This window comes from Salvia miltiorrhiza, chromosome 2, assembly GCF_028751815.1.
Source record: "Salvia miltiorrhiza cultivar Shanhuang (shh) chromosome 2, IMPLAD_Smil_shh, whole genome shotgun sequence".
Taxonomy (NCBI): Eukaryota; Viridiplantae; Streptophyta; class Magnoliopsida; order Lamiales; family Lamiaceae; genus Salvia; species Salvia miltiorrhiza.
Window position 1 is genome coordinate 61,898,654 of NC_080388.1, and position 14,792 is coordinate 61,913,445.

At 36.8% G+C, this 14,792-nt stretch overlaps 2 protein-coding genes across 3 annotated transcripts; one reads left to right on the plus strand and one right to left on the minus strand.

The window, feature by feature from the left end:
• The first annotated feature begins 808 nt into the window (after positions 1–808).
• LOC131010889 (uncharacterized) lies at positions 809–6,295 on the plus strand. Of its 2 annotated transcripts, XR_009096691.1 has the most exons (14): positions 809–1,325; positions 2,678–2,751; positions 2,876–2,959; positions 3,300–3,380; positions 3,616–3,696; positions 3,839–3,931; positions 4,352–4,531; positions 4,661–4,728; positions 4,828–4,879; positions 5,226–5,279; positions 5,388–5,480; positions 5,698–5,764; positions 5,844–6,065; positions 6,186–6,295. XR_009096691.1 is itself a non-coding variant. In XM_057938591.1 (13 exons), the coding sequence occupies exons 1-13, from the start codon at positions 1,181–1,183 to the stop codon at positions 5,933–5,935; spliced, it is 1,164 nt and encodes a 387-aa protein (XP_057794574.1). In that variant the 5' UTR covers positions 809–1,180; the 3' UTR covers positions 5,936–6,295. The 2 variants fall into 2 exon arrangements, 1 of the variants encoding a protein (XP_057794574.1); XM_057938591.1 differs by having other exon boundaries at positions 5,844–6,295.
• Positions 6,296–9,231: 2,936 nt separating this feature from the next.
• LOC131010898 (ethylene-responsive transcription factor RAP2-13-like) lies at positions 9,232–11,183 on the minus strand. Its single transcript, XM_057938601.1, has one exon. The coding sequence runs from the start codon at positions 10,440–10,442 to the stop codon at positions 9,459–9,461; it is 984 nt and encodes a 327-aa protein (XP_057794584.1). The 5' UTR covers positions 10,443–11,183; the 3' UTR covers positions 9,232–9,458.
• Between the last annotated feature and the right edge of the window lie 3,609 nt (positions 11,184–14,792).

The following is a 14,792-nucleotide window of genomic DNA, read 5'->3' on the forward strand; positions in this document are numbered from 1 at the left end:
TAAGATCCGTGCACACAATTCATATGCTGGCACAAAAAACAAATACGATGTATTTTAACAATATTTTCGGTATTAGGGGTGCTTTTATATGCCTACAATAAGCTGATTTTACATTATGCGAAAAAAAAATAAAAATAAACCTTCCTCATCACCATAACTTTAAGTCTTTAATTAATGTCCTTGTAATAATTTGATATAAATATTTTCCCACATGCATCAAAGTTCAATACTTTCACAAAGTTTCATGTTTTCTATATTAAGTAGCCCACTAAATTAGCCCAAAAAGCCCATCTTAATCTAAATATGTCTATTTGGGAAGGAGCTGGAATTGGACTGGCCTTCCATTTTTGGAAGAAACGTGGTGTTCTTTTTACTTTTTACTCCCTAAATTTTTTTTTTTGATAGGAAAAGAAATATATTATAGCATAAAAGAAAGGTACCAGGGGTACCAAAAAACGATTACAACAGCCAACAAGAAAGCTTACAGTTCATCCAACAAGCCAAGCTCACATCAACCTCAATAATTTTAAAGATTTTAAAGATTTTACTTTTTACTCCCTAAATAATGGATTTCTTTTTGTATTTTTATATTTTTTCTAAAACCATGTTAGAGAATATTAAATAGAAACATATTCTGATTGTATTTTTTTGAGATACAACCTATTCTGATTATTATAAAAATGTTTTTAGAAAATGGAAATACGTACTTTATAATTTTAGAGGAAAAAAAATCTGCAACATTTGTCTGAAATTGCATATTAGCCCAACAACTCAACAAATTTGGGCCAATCTTTGGCCCATTCAAATAAGAAAACCCAAAGAAGGATTAACCAAATTTAGAGAGAGAAAACGTAGAGCGAGAAAGCGTAGATACAGCCTAAGAAACAGCGCTGACGCTCTTCTCTTCTCCGGCGACTGTTTTACTTCCTTGTCGTCTTCCCCTATTTCGCCTCACCCAGTTTCCCCCATTCCTCTGTACAAAATAAAATATCTGGAGAAATTCATTTCCAGATTCAGCAACGTAGGCGAATTCCTGAATAAAATCCAGTTGAAAATTGAAAACGCCTCGTCAGAGGCGACTGGCAGCGGGTTTCCGATCAAATACGGAGTTTGATCCATTCCGTTTCAGTATTTTTCTAGTGTAGGTTTTGTTTTTTTCTTATAATTTCGTGATTGTTGGATGATGGAGAGCCTATTTGGGAAAATTCGGAGTTTGGATGCCTACCCTAAGATCAATGAGGATTTCTACAGCAGAACGCTCTCCGGCGGCTTTATAACCCTAGCTTCGTCCATTGTTATGCTCCTCCTCTTCATTTCTGAGCTCAGTATGTGCTCCTAATCCCGTGGTTTTTATCTGTCCGTCTAGATTTGTATCTGTTTTTTGTGCGTGCGTATGAATTGCGTGCTGCCGCTTGTTAAGGTTTGGTGAATTTATTTTTTCATGGCTTTGTGATGATTGAGGGAGTGTTTGTGTTTTCGTATGCGTGCAATTATGCTCATGGCAAGATTCTGGCAGGGTTTTAATGGTGATTGTGTGCTGGGCATGAGAAAAGTTGGGTTTATGGTGTTAGGTGTTAAGATGTTTTCGAGATTGGGTTGTGTAGAGGCTTTGAGGGGAGTTGGTTGTGCTTTCCGAGTTACTTTTGTGAGTGTGCAAATGAAATGCTGGTGAAAAAAATTGCCGGCACGCTTTTCCCATGCTTGTGTTGTAGTATTTATGTTGTGCTTGGGGGCTGGAAGTTGTGGATCAGTATGAAAAAGTACGAATTTATTAGTTATCTATTTGTATATGCAGGATTTGTAATTGGGGAATAGCAATCTCCCTCTCTATCTAGATGAGGTTTTAGTTTAGTGTAGTGCTTTTTTACTTTTCTGAAGATGTACAATGTGTGCATATTTGACTAAACCAACACAAGAAAGGTTTTACTATCCCATGCAATCCTTCCAAGCATACCTCTTTCTTATATCTCTACTGAACTTTGAATAATAGATGCATGCTGCTTGGACGTTATTATAGTAAGTATGGATGTAAGATTAGCTCTGATATGCTACTAATATAGCTCCACATATTGGTGAGGTGTGTGTGGGTGCTGGATTTTGAACTTCAAACTTTTAGTCTCCCATTGTCGATTGGTGGTTATTTTTCTGTTTCTTAAGAATTATTCTAACATTTTTCTGCCAATTGATCCCTCTTAGATTCATTGGTTGTTAAATATTTAATTGCGCTCTCACTATCATACTATTAAGTATATTTGTGTAGTTTATGAAATATGAAAGATTGAATGTCATGAATAAAATTACTATAGCATCGTTATCTACCTAGAGAGGACATGTGAGGTTGAGTTGGTGTCATTTTCTTCTCCTCTAATTATATTTTAGAATATGGATTGTAGGATTTCACAAGGTCCAGTCCAGCATGTGTTGGTTTCATTTGTGATTGTAGGATTTTGTATTCTAGAACTATCTTTTTGGATTTTAAATGTCGACATTATTTTTATGCACTTCAATGTGTTGTGGAAAGTTGTTTCTTTGCTACTTCATTGTCCAATGAAACACGGTCCTTAGCTATATTGGCCACTTTGCTATCTTGATGTTTAGATAATATTAATAAACTCTCTTTTTCTTACCATTCTTGGGGTTGTTGACCTTTTTTTGTTCTTTTTCATTAAATTTTCAGGATTATATCTTCATGCAGTTACTGAGACAAAGTTAGTGGTTGATACGTCTAGAGCAGAAAGGCTCCGGATTAATGTAATATACCCTTTCGTTATGGTTATGTTTCTGAATACCTTTACCCAAATTTGTACTCTTGTAACATTATGTATTCAACTTAGAAAAATCACTGATACCTCCCCTATTACACCTAAAATTGCAGTTTGATGTGACTTTCCCAGCACTACCATGTTCTATAGTCAGTCTTGATGCCATGGATATAAGTGGAGAGCAGCACTTGGATGTCGTAAGTTCCTCAAAGTGATCGCCACTCAATTCCTAGTCTCTTTTGTTACTTTATATTCTTTAGGCAATCTTAGATTGTACACATTCCTTGGAAGTTTGTGGCATCATGGGCATTTAAAATGTGTCTAGTAGTTTAGTAGTTGTAACCTCATTTCATTTAATTCTCCTGCAATTTGCCATCGTATGATGATCCTCTGCGAACTATTTCTACATCATATGTATTTGTTCTCCAAGCTTAAAATGTGTTTACAAAATGAATACTTTTTCCTAAGTGTGAAATGAAATATGGATCCATCTCTGGCATATTGCTCTTGATGAGATGTTTTGTTTTTTTCCTGCAGAGGCATGACATTATCAAGAAGAGGATTGATGCTCTGGGTAATGTAATAGAAACAAGAGCTGATACCATTGGTTCCCCCAAGGTTAGTCTGTAGATAAACTAAAGAGATCATTTATTGCCTTAGAACTAGTTCATCTTTCACCCATTTGCATTTGACATCTAGTAACTCTTTGTCTTACAAATAACTAACAGTTTATCTTTCTACAGTTTGCCAAATTAGCCTTTCTTGGTTGCAGAAACTGTTGGAAGATGTAAAGTCGGTTTTACTCTTACTTTTCTGACATTTTTTCTGTTTGTTTCATTTTCAACTGACATAGATTGATCGACCTCTACAAAAGCATGGTGGAAGACTCGAACACAATGAAACTTATTGTGGTTCGTGCTTTGGTGCAGAAGCGGTAATCCAATAATTCTTGGATTTACTATCCTATGTTATTTTCTCTGTTCATGAGTTTTAGCATTATGTCGTTAAATTTGTAGTTATCCTTATCATGGTCTTGTTGTTTCCTTCATGTCATCATATATTGTTCTATTTTTCAGTCGGATGATGATTGTTGTAACAACTGTGAAGAAGTACGTGAAGCATATAGAAAGAAAGGCTGGGCATTATCAAATCCGGATTTGATTGATCAGGTTGGTATCTCTTGCTTGCTGGCCTTTCGACTGATCCACTTATCCTTTTAAGATATTTTGTTCCTCTAGAAGCTTGGTTTGGTTGGACAAGCCATTCCTGTGAGAGCCATTTATGTTCATGTTTTGATTTATAGGATTTTTTATTCCTCTTTAAGTGACATATCACTACAATTTTCTATGATAGTGTTACAAACTTGGGAATATTGTTTGACTTCTTCGAACTTTTCTAGATTTAGTCAGAATTTGTATGGTAAAGTATCCCATCACACCTTCTCCTGACCAAATATTTGTCTTGCCATACCTAACTAGCTTAGCGAAAAACCAATTTGTTTTAATGCATGTCTTGATAGTTCATGGCTTCATGCCGTGAATCAGACCTATACACTCGGTATGGTTTTCATATTTTTCATAACAAATCAGTGCAAAAGAGAAGGTTTTCTACAAAAGATCAAGGATGAAGAGGGGGAAGGTTGCAACATTTATGGATTCTTGGATGTCAATAAGGTAGCTGGCAATTTTCATTTTGCACCTGGGAAGAGTTTCCAGCAGTCAAATGTCCATGTTCATGATCTGCTAGCATTTCAGAAGGACAGTTTTAATGTAAGAGATCCGTCTGCTTTGAGTTTGCTACACTCTTTGTTATTGACTAAATGAGATATTTCCAGTTTCCATTTCATGGCGAAGTTCATATAGGACTGAAGTTAATGAAATGTTGATTTTGTGCCACAGCTTACTCACAAGATCAACAGATTAGCATATGGGGATTTCTTCCCCGGTGTTGTGAATCCTCTTGATGGGTATTTTTCCTGTACATTTCCTACTGCAATTTAACGGTTATGCTCTTGCGGCTTCTCTGAATTTAACATGAAATCTATCTACATTTGTTACCCCTGCAGTGCAGAATGGACACAGCACACAGCTAATGCAATGTATCAGTATTTTCTCAAGGTCAGTAAATAGTTTAAATACCTCCACTTATAGGATTTTTGCTTTGATATTATAACTATTCCTTTGACATTGAGTTTCTTGGTGTTCAGATTTACTATTAACATGCATTACCTTGCAATTATCATTAAATTCAGTATGAGTCAACTCATTAGGTATACATTATAGTTCCAATGGCTTTTAAGAGAAAGGTAGAAATAGCATCAGTGGCACTGAGCCTCGAAAAGCTGAAATAAAATGCATTTCACTTCCACCCTCTTTTCATTGGGTATCGCTGCATTATAACGTTTTGAATGATTTTTCTAATTCAAATTGTCCAAATGTATTCAGCAATGTCTCTATGTTACAGGTGGTACCAACTGTATTCACAGATATAGACGGTCATACCATCCAGTCAAATCAGGTTCTATTAAGACTAAATAGTTTCAATTTATTATTTGTATGCATTTGTTGTCTAATAATATTATTCTGGAAGACGACACTAAATTCATGAATTTCCCACTTGTCGCAGTTTTCTGTAACTGAACATGTCAGAGGAGCCGAATTGGGCAGACTTCAAGCCCTTCCGGGAGTGTTTTTCTTTTACGACCTTTCCCCAATTAAGGTTGGCATATCGTTCCTAGTACAATGTCAGGCTGCTTCTGGCAATATGATCCTCTCTCTCTCTCTAACACACCCATACAGGCACTGTGCACACACTCAGATAGCTGCTGTTGTAAATTAGTACTATATATACCTAGAATGTTTCCTTCTTGCACCTCCTCACCAATGTTTGTGCTATTATGATCTTCATTTTCCTATTCCACTTCCTCTGTGAACAGGTGACTTTTACAGAGACGCATGTTTCCTTCTTGCACTTCCTCACCAATGTTTGTGCTATTATTGGAGGTCACTCTCTCTCTCTCTCTCTCTCTCTCTCTCTCTCTCTCAATAACTTGAATGCTTACCGTGTGCTTTTAACATCCAGGCGTATTCACAGTCTCGGGGATAGTTGACTCGTTCGTATATCACGGCCATAGAGCAATCAAAAAGAAAATGGAACTAGGCAAGTTCACCTAATGGTCATGCAACAGCACCTGGTGATTTGAAGTTGAAATTGGGTCTCAAGCGAGAATCGGCCCTTCAAAATGGAAGGAACACACTTTCTGGTTGCTTTGAGTTATCGGACTAATCAACAGTCACAACAATGGTATACTTCCTCATCTTCGTTAAATGAATAGGTTGACCCTGTTTTGTGTTTCTGGCTTTACTGTGGTATAGACACAAAACTAGCAGCATGAGTCATCATTGCATTCGTATTTCATCGCAGGTTTTGATATTTATCTCATCCAATTATTGTTCCAAGCTAGTTGGTCGTGACTCATGAGATATGTTCTTGAATTACTATAATATATTTACTTGTAACAATTTTGAAGTGTATGTTTGATCGGTCTTTTTCCGTTTTGGTGTGATAGTGATGTATTATTGGATATCCAGGTAAACCCTTTCCTTTTACATGTAGCAAATTTGTGAGAAATGAGATTCCTTCACCGTTAAAAATGAAGATGAAAAGCTCAGGTATAAAAAGATAGGGTGGATTCAGGAGTCTTCTGTGCGACTGTCTCACCATTAGATAAGTTCATATTTAGACATAAATTGATATCCAATGATATATAATTACAAATACTACTAAAAATCTTAAATATTCGAATCATGACATGTCTCATACTTAAATGGTTCATATAAGCTTAGGTGGAAAGATAAAGATAATAGATTTAAGAAAAGAAGTGTTAAACGATAAACTATAAAATGGTAAAAGCATTGTATTTTTATTTTTTGGTTTCAGGTTTTTATTTTATAGAAGTGTAAGCGATTGTAATTTGTATGTTAAGAATTTTTTTAATTTAATTCAATTCCTATATATACAACTCGATTAGTTTCTTGTAGGGTTGTTTATTCGTGCAATCATTTTCTTCTTCGATTTTTGTTTTTCAACTTCTTTGTCGAAGCAAAGCATAAATCAAAGTATTTCAGTAAAACCGAAAGCATCCAGAAAGCCAAAATTACCTCCGTTAATCAATATTAGTGAAAATTCAAATCACCTTATCTTTCAATAAAGGAGTGTGAAACGCTTCCTCTTTTTAGCCGTTACGCTAAGAGGTCCATCAATCATATTGCACATTTCAATTACCATCATTGAAAAAAAAATCACATTGCCTGGTGAATGGTGACGTTGGATTTTGGACATTAGTAGATTCATTTCCAAACGTAAATATGCCTTCAAAGAAAATGTAAACGTACTGCATACAAGTGTAGTGTAATTTTGGCTAAGTTCGTGAAATGTAAATTTAAAATTACTAAGGTTGGAAAAAAAATCATGCAAAAATGAGATAAAACTATACCACAAAATTTTCGTAAGGAGATGCGGGCTTTATTTAATCTACGTAATTTGTGAAAATCTTTTTTCTTGCACGATACAAAGGTGGAGAGATGGAGAAAAATCGGTGAACTAAATATCACCGAGTCTATGACAGACCAACTGATTACAAATTACAAAAGGATCAAGTTCATCTATTCTCCCCAAACCCAATTAGAGTTAGCCACTCAAAAAACCAAATTTAGATAGTATTTGATCTACCAACAAGTAAACATAATTAACCTACTAATCAACTTTTGCAGTGATTAGCAAGAGTGTGCAAACGTCAAAAAGCCTTCAAGAAGGAAAGTGGAAATACTAATACTAATGTAATGAAATTAAAGAAATTGGAATCTTTTAGTGAGATGAAGGTTCCATTCGATTAATTGATTCCTTGTTCTTTCCTTTCGGCTATACAAGATTAAATTAAATATATAATTCAAACATTATAGAATGAAGATAACAAGAAAGATATAAATACTTCCCGACGAGATCCGCCAAACAAGTCAAAATTAGAATTCACAGATAAACAAATGTCTGGTAAATTATAAATACGCCTTCACACATGAACGTTGATTCGAATTCAGACATTGTCTTGTTCGACACAGATTTAATATGCTTTTTGAATGCAATCGCGAGCTTAAATCTATATAATTACTTTCTAGGTGGAACCACTACACAAAATTTGTTTATGTGTTGCTGACTAGTTTTGTTCTAAATCCAACTTATCAGCATACAAAAGGAATATAGATAAAAAGGAAGAAGAAAAATGTGGGCAGTTGAATTCTTTGAAGAGATACGAAATGATTATATGAATCTAGAGAGAGTATGCGCATGCTACAATGAAGTGGACCGTCGGCATGAAAGGCCATTTTTTGGTTACTTGCGATTCTCAATGGGAATGGGCCGACTATGTGGAATTTTATGCCTTGTTTTTCTTCTCTAACTTATAAAACAATACAAAGTTTTTAAACATCTCACCAATAATTGATGTGAAAACAATGATTGTTGAAATCACAAAATAGCCTCCTTGAGACGCCTCAACAGTAGAGTAGTATTATTAAGACCAAAAATGTCATATTCAAATTCCATTAAATATGGTTTACTTCTATGTTGAATGATTTGTATACTATTGCGCATGAACGTGGATTTATTCAATGCACACCAAAGAGAGCGACCGCAAACAAAAAGAATTGAATTCTCATAACCACCAAATCGTCGCAATAATTATTCAATATTGGCTTTCAGTCCATTCTTTGCGCACAAAATTTCATACATTTCTCACATGTTCTACGACTGAGAATGGAATCAATTACCTAAAATAAATACATAGTGCGACATGTTGATTTGTATTAATCTGGTCTACAACATTTTTTTCGACTCATTTGCTACATTATTCTTTGTTAAATATGAATTTTCCACTATCATTTTACTCCAAACGGAGCAAATGTGACATAATATATATTTAAGCCAAAATATATACCTTTCGTGTAATCAAAGATTACAATTCAATCTCTTTATTCCATTTTAAAGCTGTTCAATTCAACTTCTAAAAGGGCTTTCTTTTCAGTGCACCTCAAAATCCGTTATCAATCTCCAATTTCAAACAGTTGATCACTATGTTAATTCCCAATTTCAGATAATTAACCACTCAATTGCTTAGATGTGTAAAAGAGTTTGCATAATACTTCATGTCTACAAAAAAAATTTCTAAGAGGAAGTAACACGAGTAGTATTTTATTTTGTGAACATCCTAAAAAAAGACAGAAAATTATTTCTTGAACACAGGGAGAGGGAGTATTCACTGAAGAAGTTCGTGTACTTAATTTGTTTTTAAATTTGGATGACACAACAAAATTCGAAGTTTGTGAAACGAGGTCAATTTTTTTTAGAGTAGTGGATGAGTGAAACTTATTATGTTGTTTTTTGCAAATTGGATACACAACTCAAGAACAGGATATGATGTAACTAAATACCACTAAAATAAGAATTCAACATAAAAAAGAAACAAGTTCCCCTAATCCGATTCAGCCATGCAAAAACCAGCTAAACCAGTTAATAGAGAAAGACTAAACAACATAAATAAAGGTAATTAACAACAAATTACAAAAGACCGCCTGCAAATGACAAAAATTCCACCGCAGACCCCTACAAAACCATAAATTTACAGACTAAGTTTCCACCGAATCACAAAGCTGACCAATCTATCTCATAAGACGGATACTTCTCCAACGACCCGAAATCCAACCCGAACTGCTCCTCCTCCTCGAATTCCGGAAACACGAGCTCTGATTCGGGGCCCGATCCGTCGCTCTCGGGCTCAGCCGTTTTGACCGCTGCGGCCGCCGCCTTCTTGGGCCTGGAGGCCTTGGCGCCCTTCTTGGCGTCGATGCTCTTGCCCTCCGCAAGGGTCTGGCATATGGCGCTGAGCTTGGCGTCGACGGCGGCGTGGAGAGGCTTGTACTCGCCGATGCTGTGGCGGAGGTGGGGGAAGTTGAGGCGGGCGTAGTCGCCGCGGAGCTTGTAGGCCGCCTCGTCGTAGGCGAGTGCCGCCTCCTCCGCGGTGTCGAAGGTGCCCAGCCAGAGGCGGGTGCGGTTCTTCGGGAGGCGGATCTCCGCCACCCACTTGCCCCAGTGGCGCTGCCGCACGCCGCGGTAGAGCTTCGCGGGCTTCGGGGGAGAGCCCGTCTGCTTCATACACACGGCCCGCGGGCCCAGGCCGTGGGGGGCCGGGGGCGGGTACGGGTATTGGGCCGCCGGGTACGATATCTGGGCCTGGATGTCTTGGATTTGGACGGGGGAGATTGGGTTGAGCCCCAGCCCCATTGTGGAGTGTGGGTTTTGGGCCAGCCCAAAGGAATATTGGGCCTGGGCTTGGTCCTGGTAGAGACTGGGCTCGAATTGGGAGGAGGAATAGTAGGAATTGGAGGGGAAGAAACTGGAGGGGGAGGAAGGCTCTGTTTGGGTAGAGAAGAATTGATCATTCGAGTAAGAAGGGAATGAAGAGGAGGAAGAAGGTGGGAAAGAAGAGGGGGAAGTGAGATTGGAACAAGGGGAAATTGGTGACGAATTAGCACTTTTCATAAAAGGCTCAAGTGCTTCCATTAATTCTCCACCTATAAATGGATCTACATCAGCTGAGCTACTCCAAAAATTCATTGTAGCTGCCATGATAATTAATTAATTCTACTAAGGAAAAAAAACAAATTTCTTGAAATTGAAGATAGAGGGGGGAGGGATATAGCAAAAGTGCCTGTTTCTTAGTAATATTCAAGAAACAAGGATATGCTAAAATCAAGAAAATATTGACAAAGGAAAAGAAACTTTTTTTTGGATTTTTGAATTTTTTAAGAGAAAAAAAATTGCTTCTTGGATTAGGGTTTAAAATAGGCAACCCTTGGAATCCGTTTGGCTGAACAAAAACCAGCCTTTTTTGAGGGAACGACAAATAAAGCCCTCAAAATTTGAAGAAGCAAAGATTAGGTGAAGTAGAAAAGAAAAATGAATGGGTTAAATTTTCCTAAAAATAAAGGGATCTCGTTCTGGAAAAACACCTGGTTTTCTTGAAATTCAAGTTTGTTTTTTGTTCATGATTTTTGAAAATTGGTGATGAAATACAAAACAGCAAAACAAACCCAAAAATCAGAAATACATAGAAAAACAGATGATTTGCAGAAAGGGATCTAAGAAGCGGGGATTATCAGAGAAGGGGGGGAATTGAAGAAAAAGAAATCTACAAAAGACTATCGCTCTCTCTCTCTCTCTAGAAATGTGTGAAGTGTGTGCAAGTGAGATGAAGAAGAAAGTGCTCTCTCTCTCTTACCCTCACTCTTTTTTTTTTCTCTTTTTTGTGGCGATGAGAGTTTCAGCTGCTTTCTTATATAGGGGTGAGCCTATTGGATTGCGCTCCCGCTGCCCACCTCGTTATCTGTAATATTTTTCTATATCTTTTATTTTTCTTTTTGTGTTCACACGCCAATTTTATTTTATTTTTTCTAGAATGACTGTACTTTAGAGCATCCGCAACGCCCTTACTCGAGTGCCTACTCGAGTTGCACTCGAGTAGGGCATTGCGGGGCACTCGAGTAGGGCGTTGCGGGGGCACCTACTCGAAGGATACTCGAGTTTTCGAGTATGCACGATCGGGGGGAGAGGGAAGGCGCGTGCAATGCACGCGCCTTAATTTAATAAAAAAAATAGAGAAATTCGAATTTTGACTGCTTTTTCTCGATATGCGTGCCTTGACTGACTGTTTCCATTTTTTTTTTTCTTCTTCTTCTTCTTCTCCTCTTTAAAAAACCCCATCTCCTCTATTTTTATTCACATCTCTTCTTCTCCAATTTTCTTCTCCTCCATTTCTCTTGTATAATTTTCTTCCTTCATGGATCCACACAACCCTTTCTATGATCCTAATTGGTGCCCCGATCTCTCCGCCGATTATCACCCCGATATGGGAGGAATCAACTTGGAGGAGACCCCACCCGAGAAGGAACCGGTCAGTGCAGAGCAGAGTGCCTCCAAACCAAAGAAGGGCGGTCGGAGGAAGGAAATGGCCACCAAAATCAAGCACGACAAGGAAGTAAGGATCCGTCATACTTACCTTCCCGAGCATACGGATCTCATCGTCCAAGTTTAGGCGGAGGAGACCAACGACGCCATCCGTGGGACGGATCAGAAAGGGGAGGCGTATTGGGGACGAATCCGCGAACGTGTCAACCCCATCATCGGCGTCGATCTTAAGATCCGGCAACTTCAAGGCCACTGGGCCCAAGTGAGCGCGGATGTGCGTCTCTGGGAAGCTATTTGGACGGAGACGTGCAACAATTGGCCTTCCGGCCATTCCGACGATATGCTCCGGGACAAGGCCCAAATCCTCTTCAAGGGTCGAAGCCCACAAAAGGCCGCATTCAACTATTGGAATGCGTGGAGAGTTCTCCGGAACAATCCCAAGTTCAAGTCGATGTACCTCGCCGGAGACGTGCACGCCTCTAAGAGGACAAAGACTACGGAAGAGGGCGGCTTTACCACCTCGGCGTCGGGCGAGGAGATCTCTTCTTCCCGGTCCATTGGCAACAAGGCAGCGAAGGCGGAGGCGAAGGGGAAAGGGAAGGCGTCAGCGTCGCAGACGAGCTCGGAACCTCCACCCGAAATAGTGGAGAGGTAGGACAGGTTTGACCAACAGATGAGGGCATTCACCGCCCAGTACACACGGAGGAACGATATCAAGGAGAGGGAGCTCGATATGCAGCTCCTGAGTGCGGATACGACGCACATGACGGACGCACAAAGGGCATTGCACGCGTCCATGGTCGCCAACGTGCTCAGGCGTCGTGGTCTAGACTAGGATTTTAATTATGTAATTTTAATGATGGTTTTAGGTGTTTTTAATTTTTATGTAATTTTTCATGGTGTTTTAGGTGTTTTTAAATTTTATGTAATTTTTAATGATGTTTTAGTTTAATGGCGTATTTAACTATTAGAAAAATATATTATTTAAATTTGAGCAATTAAATTTAAATAAAAAACATAAAAATCAAAACTAATGTTATCAAGTAGGCTATCAAGTAACCTCACTGCTTATTCAATAACACAACCCACTATCAAGTAGGCTATCAAGTAAGCCCATTGCGGATGCTCTTAGGTTAGAACTAGTACATTCGCCCGTGCGATGCATGACGAATATAGTTTTGCACCAAAATTAAACGATGTAGCGTGTGTATCGATTAAGCAATTAGGGGTTAATGTTTAAAATCGAAGGTCTTGGGTTCGAGCTCCTATGGCGTGGCCTTTAAATTTTTTTATTTAATCATGTTAATTTATCAAAAATAAATTAATTAAATGATGTATCAAAAAAATATATATATTAAATATAGTTAGAATATAAATAAATGTAAATTATTTTTTCTTAAAAAAATAAAATAATCTACATCAATTACTCAGTAAAGATCCTTAATTTTATATTATAATTTTGAAAAGTATCATTTTTAATTTTCCATCTATTTGATGGAAAACTTTATTTTCTTCCTTAAAATTATAGAATAAACACATCATTCAAATTAAAAGAAACGAAGAAACAATAAAAAAAGAGTTTTCACATCACAATATATAGTTTTAAAACATAAGCTAATCATGCATAAAATTAACTTTATCTAAGTTAGCTCATTACCTATGTCATCTTATTTGAAAAGCTTCAATTGATAAGTAGGAAAATAAATTATATTATTAGAATTTATTAGAATACTAATAAAAGAGTTGAATAATTATTTGATACCAAATCAAAGATCTTGCATTCATCTTTAATTTAAGATATATAGAATATTTTTTATAAATAAAATTTGATTTTTAAAAAAAATCATCAAAATATGAAAAAGAGAATATGAAAGAAAGAGAGACAGAGAGAGAGAAAGAGAGAATAGAAAATTGAAGAATGTGTATGATGAAAAGAGACGAGAGAGGAGAGAGGAGAGAAAAAATATATGAGATATGAGATTTGTTGAGTTTTATAAATACTCTTTGATTGATTCTTTAATTACAATTTTGCCACAAACTGTGTTTTCATATACTCCCTCCGTCCCGCAAAGCGTGACCCACTTTCCTTTTTGGGTTGTCCCACGAAGCTTGACCTGATTCTAAAAATGGCAAAAAATTTACCTTTTATTCACCTTTTCACTTTTTCACCTACCACACTTAGCACACAAAATACCAATTTCTTAATTCCCGTGACGAAAAGAAATGGGTCACGCTTAATGGGACGGAGGGAGTAATAAATAGATAGATATTCTTGTTTAAAACTATTTCCGACCTTCCCAATGTTTAATTTTCTTGTTCAAGTCATCAGTTTCACTTATCATTTTGAATTGTCTCATTATTATTTTTGTTTAAATAAAAATAATAATTAATTTTTCAAAATATATGTCCTCTTAATTTTAATCAATTTACATCTTATTTTGAATTTTCGGGCTAAAAAAAATTAGGACAAAAATAATAATTTTTCTGTCCCCCGTATTTATGCATACATTTTCTTTTTGGTACATCGTTCAAATTTATGCAAATATTATTTTTGAAAATTACTTTACACATAAATTTCATAATTTTACTCTTGTAACTTCCGTTGAGAAACATTTTCTGCAATAAAGTTGTTAAGAGTGATTTGCGAAATTGTATGAATGATAGCTTGGTACCAATTAATAACGAGAAGATACTGTAATGCTTTCAATCGAACACATCGAAATCAATTATCATTGTATTCTTAAGTTATTTATAATGCATTAAGACTATATGATCTATGAATGTTGTTCGTTATTATTACTATTTTGTTTATTTTTAAAGAAAAATGTCAAAAATATAGGAAATGTCCAAAAAAATTTGGTTTATGGGCTACCACCTCAAAGCCTCGAACAAGTTCAGCCTCTTCCAATGAAAATTCTTGGCTCATCCAATGTTACATGTAGGGCTGAGCAAAACCAAATCGGAACCGCCAAACCGAACCAAACCGAACCGGGCGGTTTGGTTCGGTTTTTT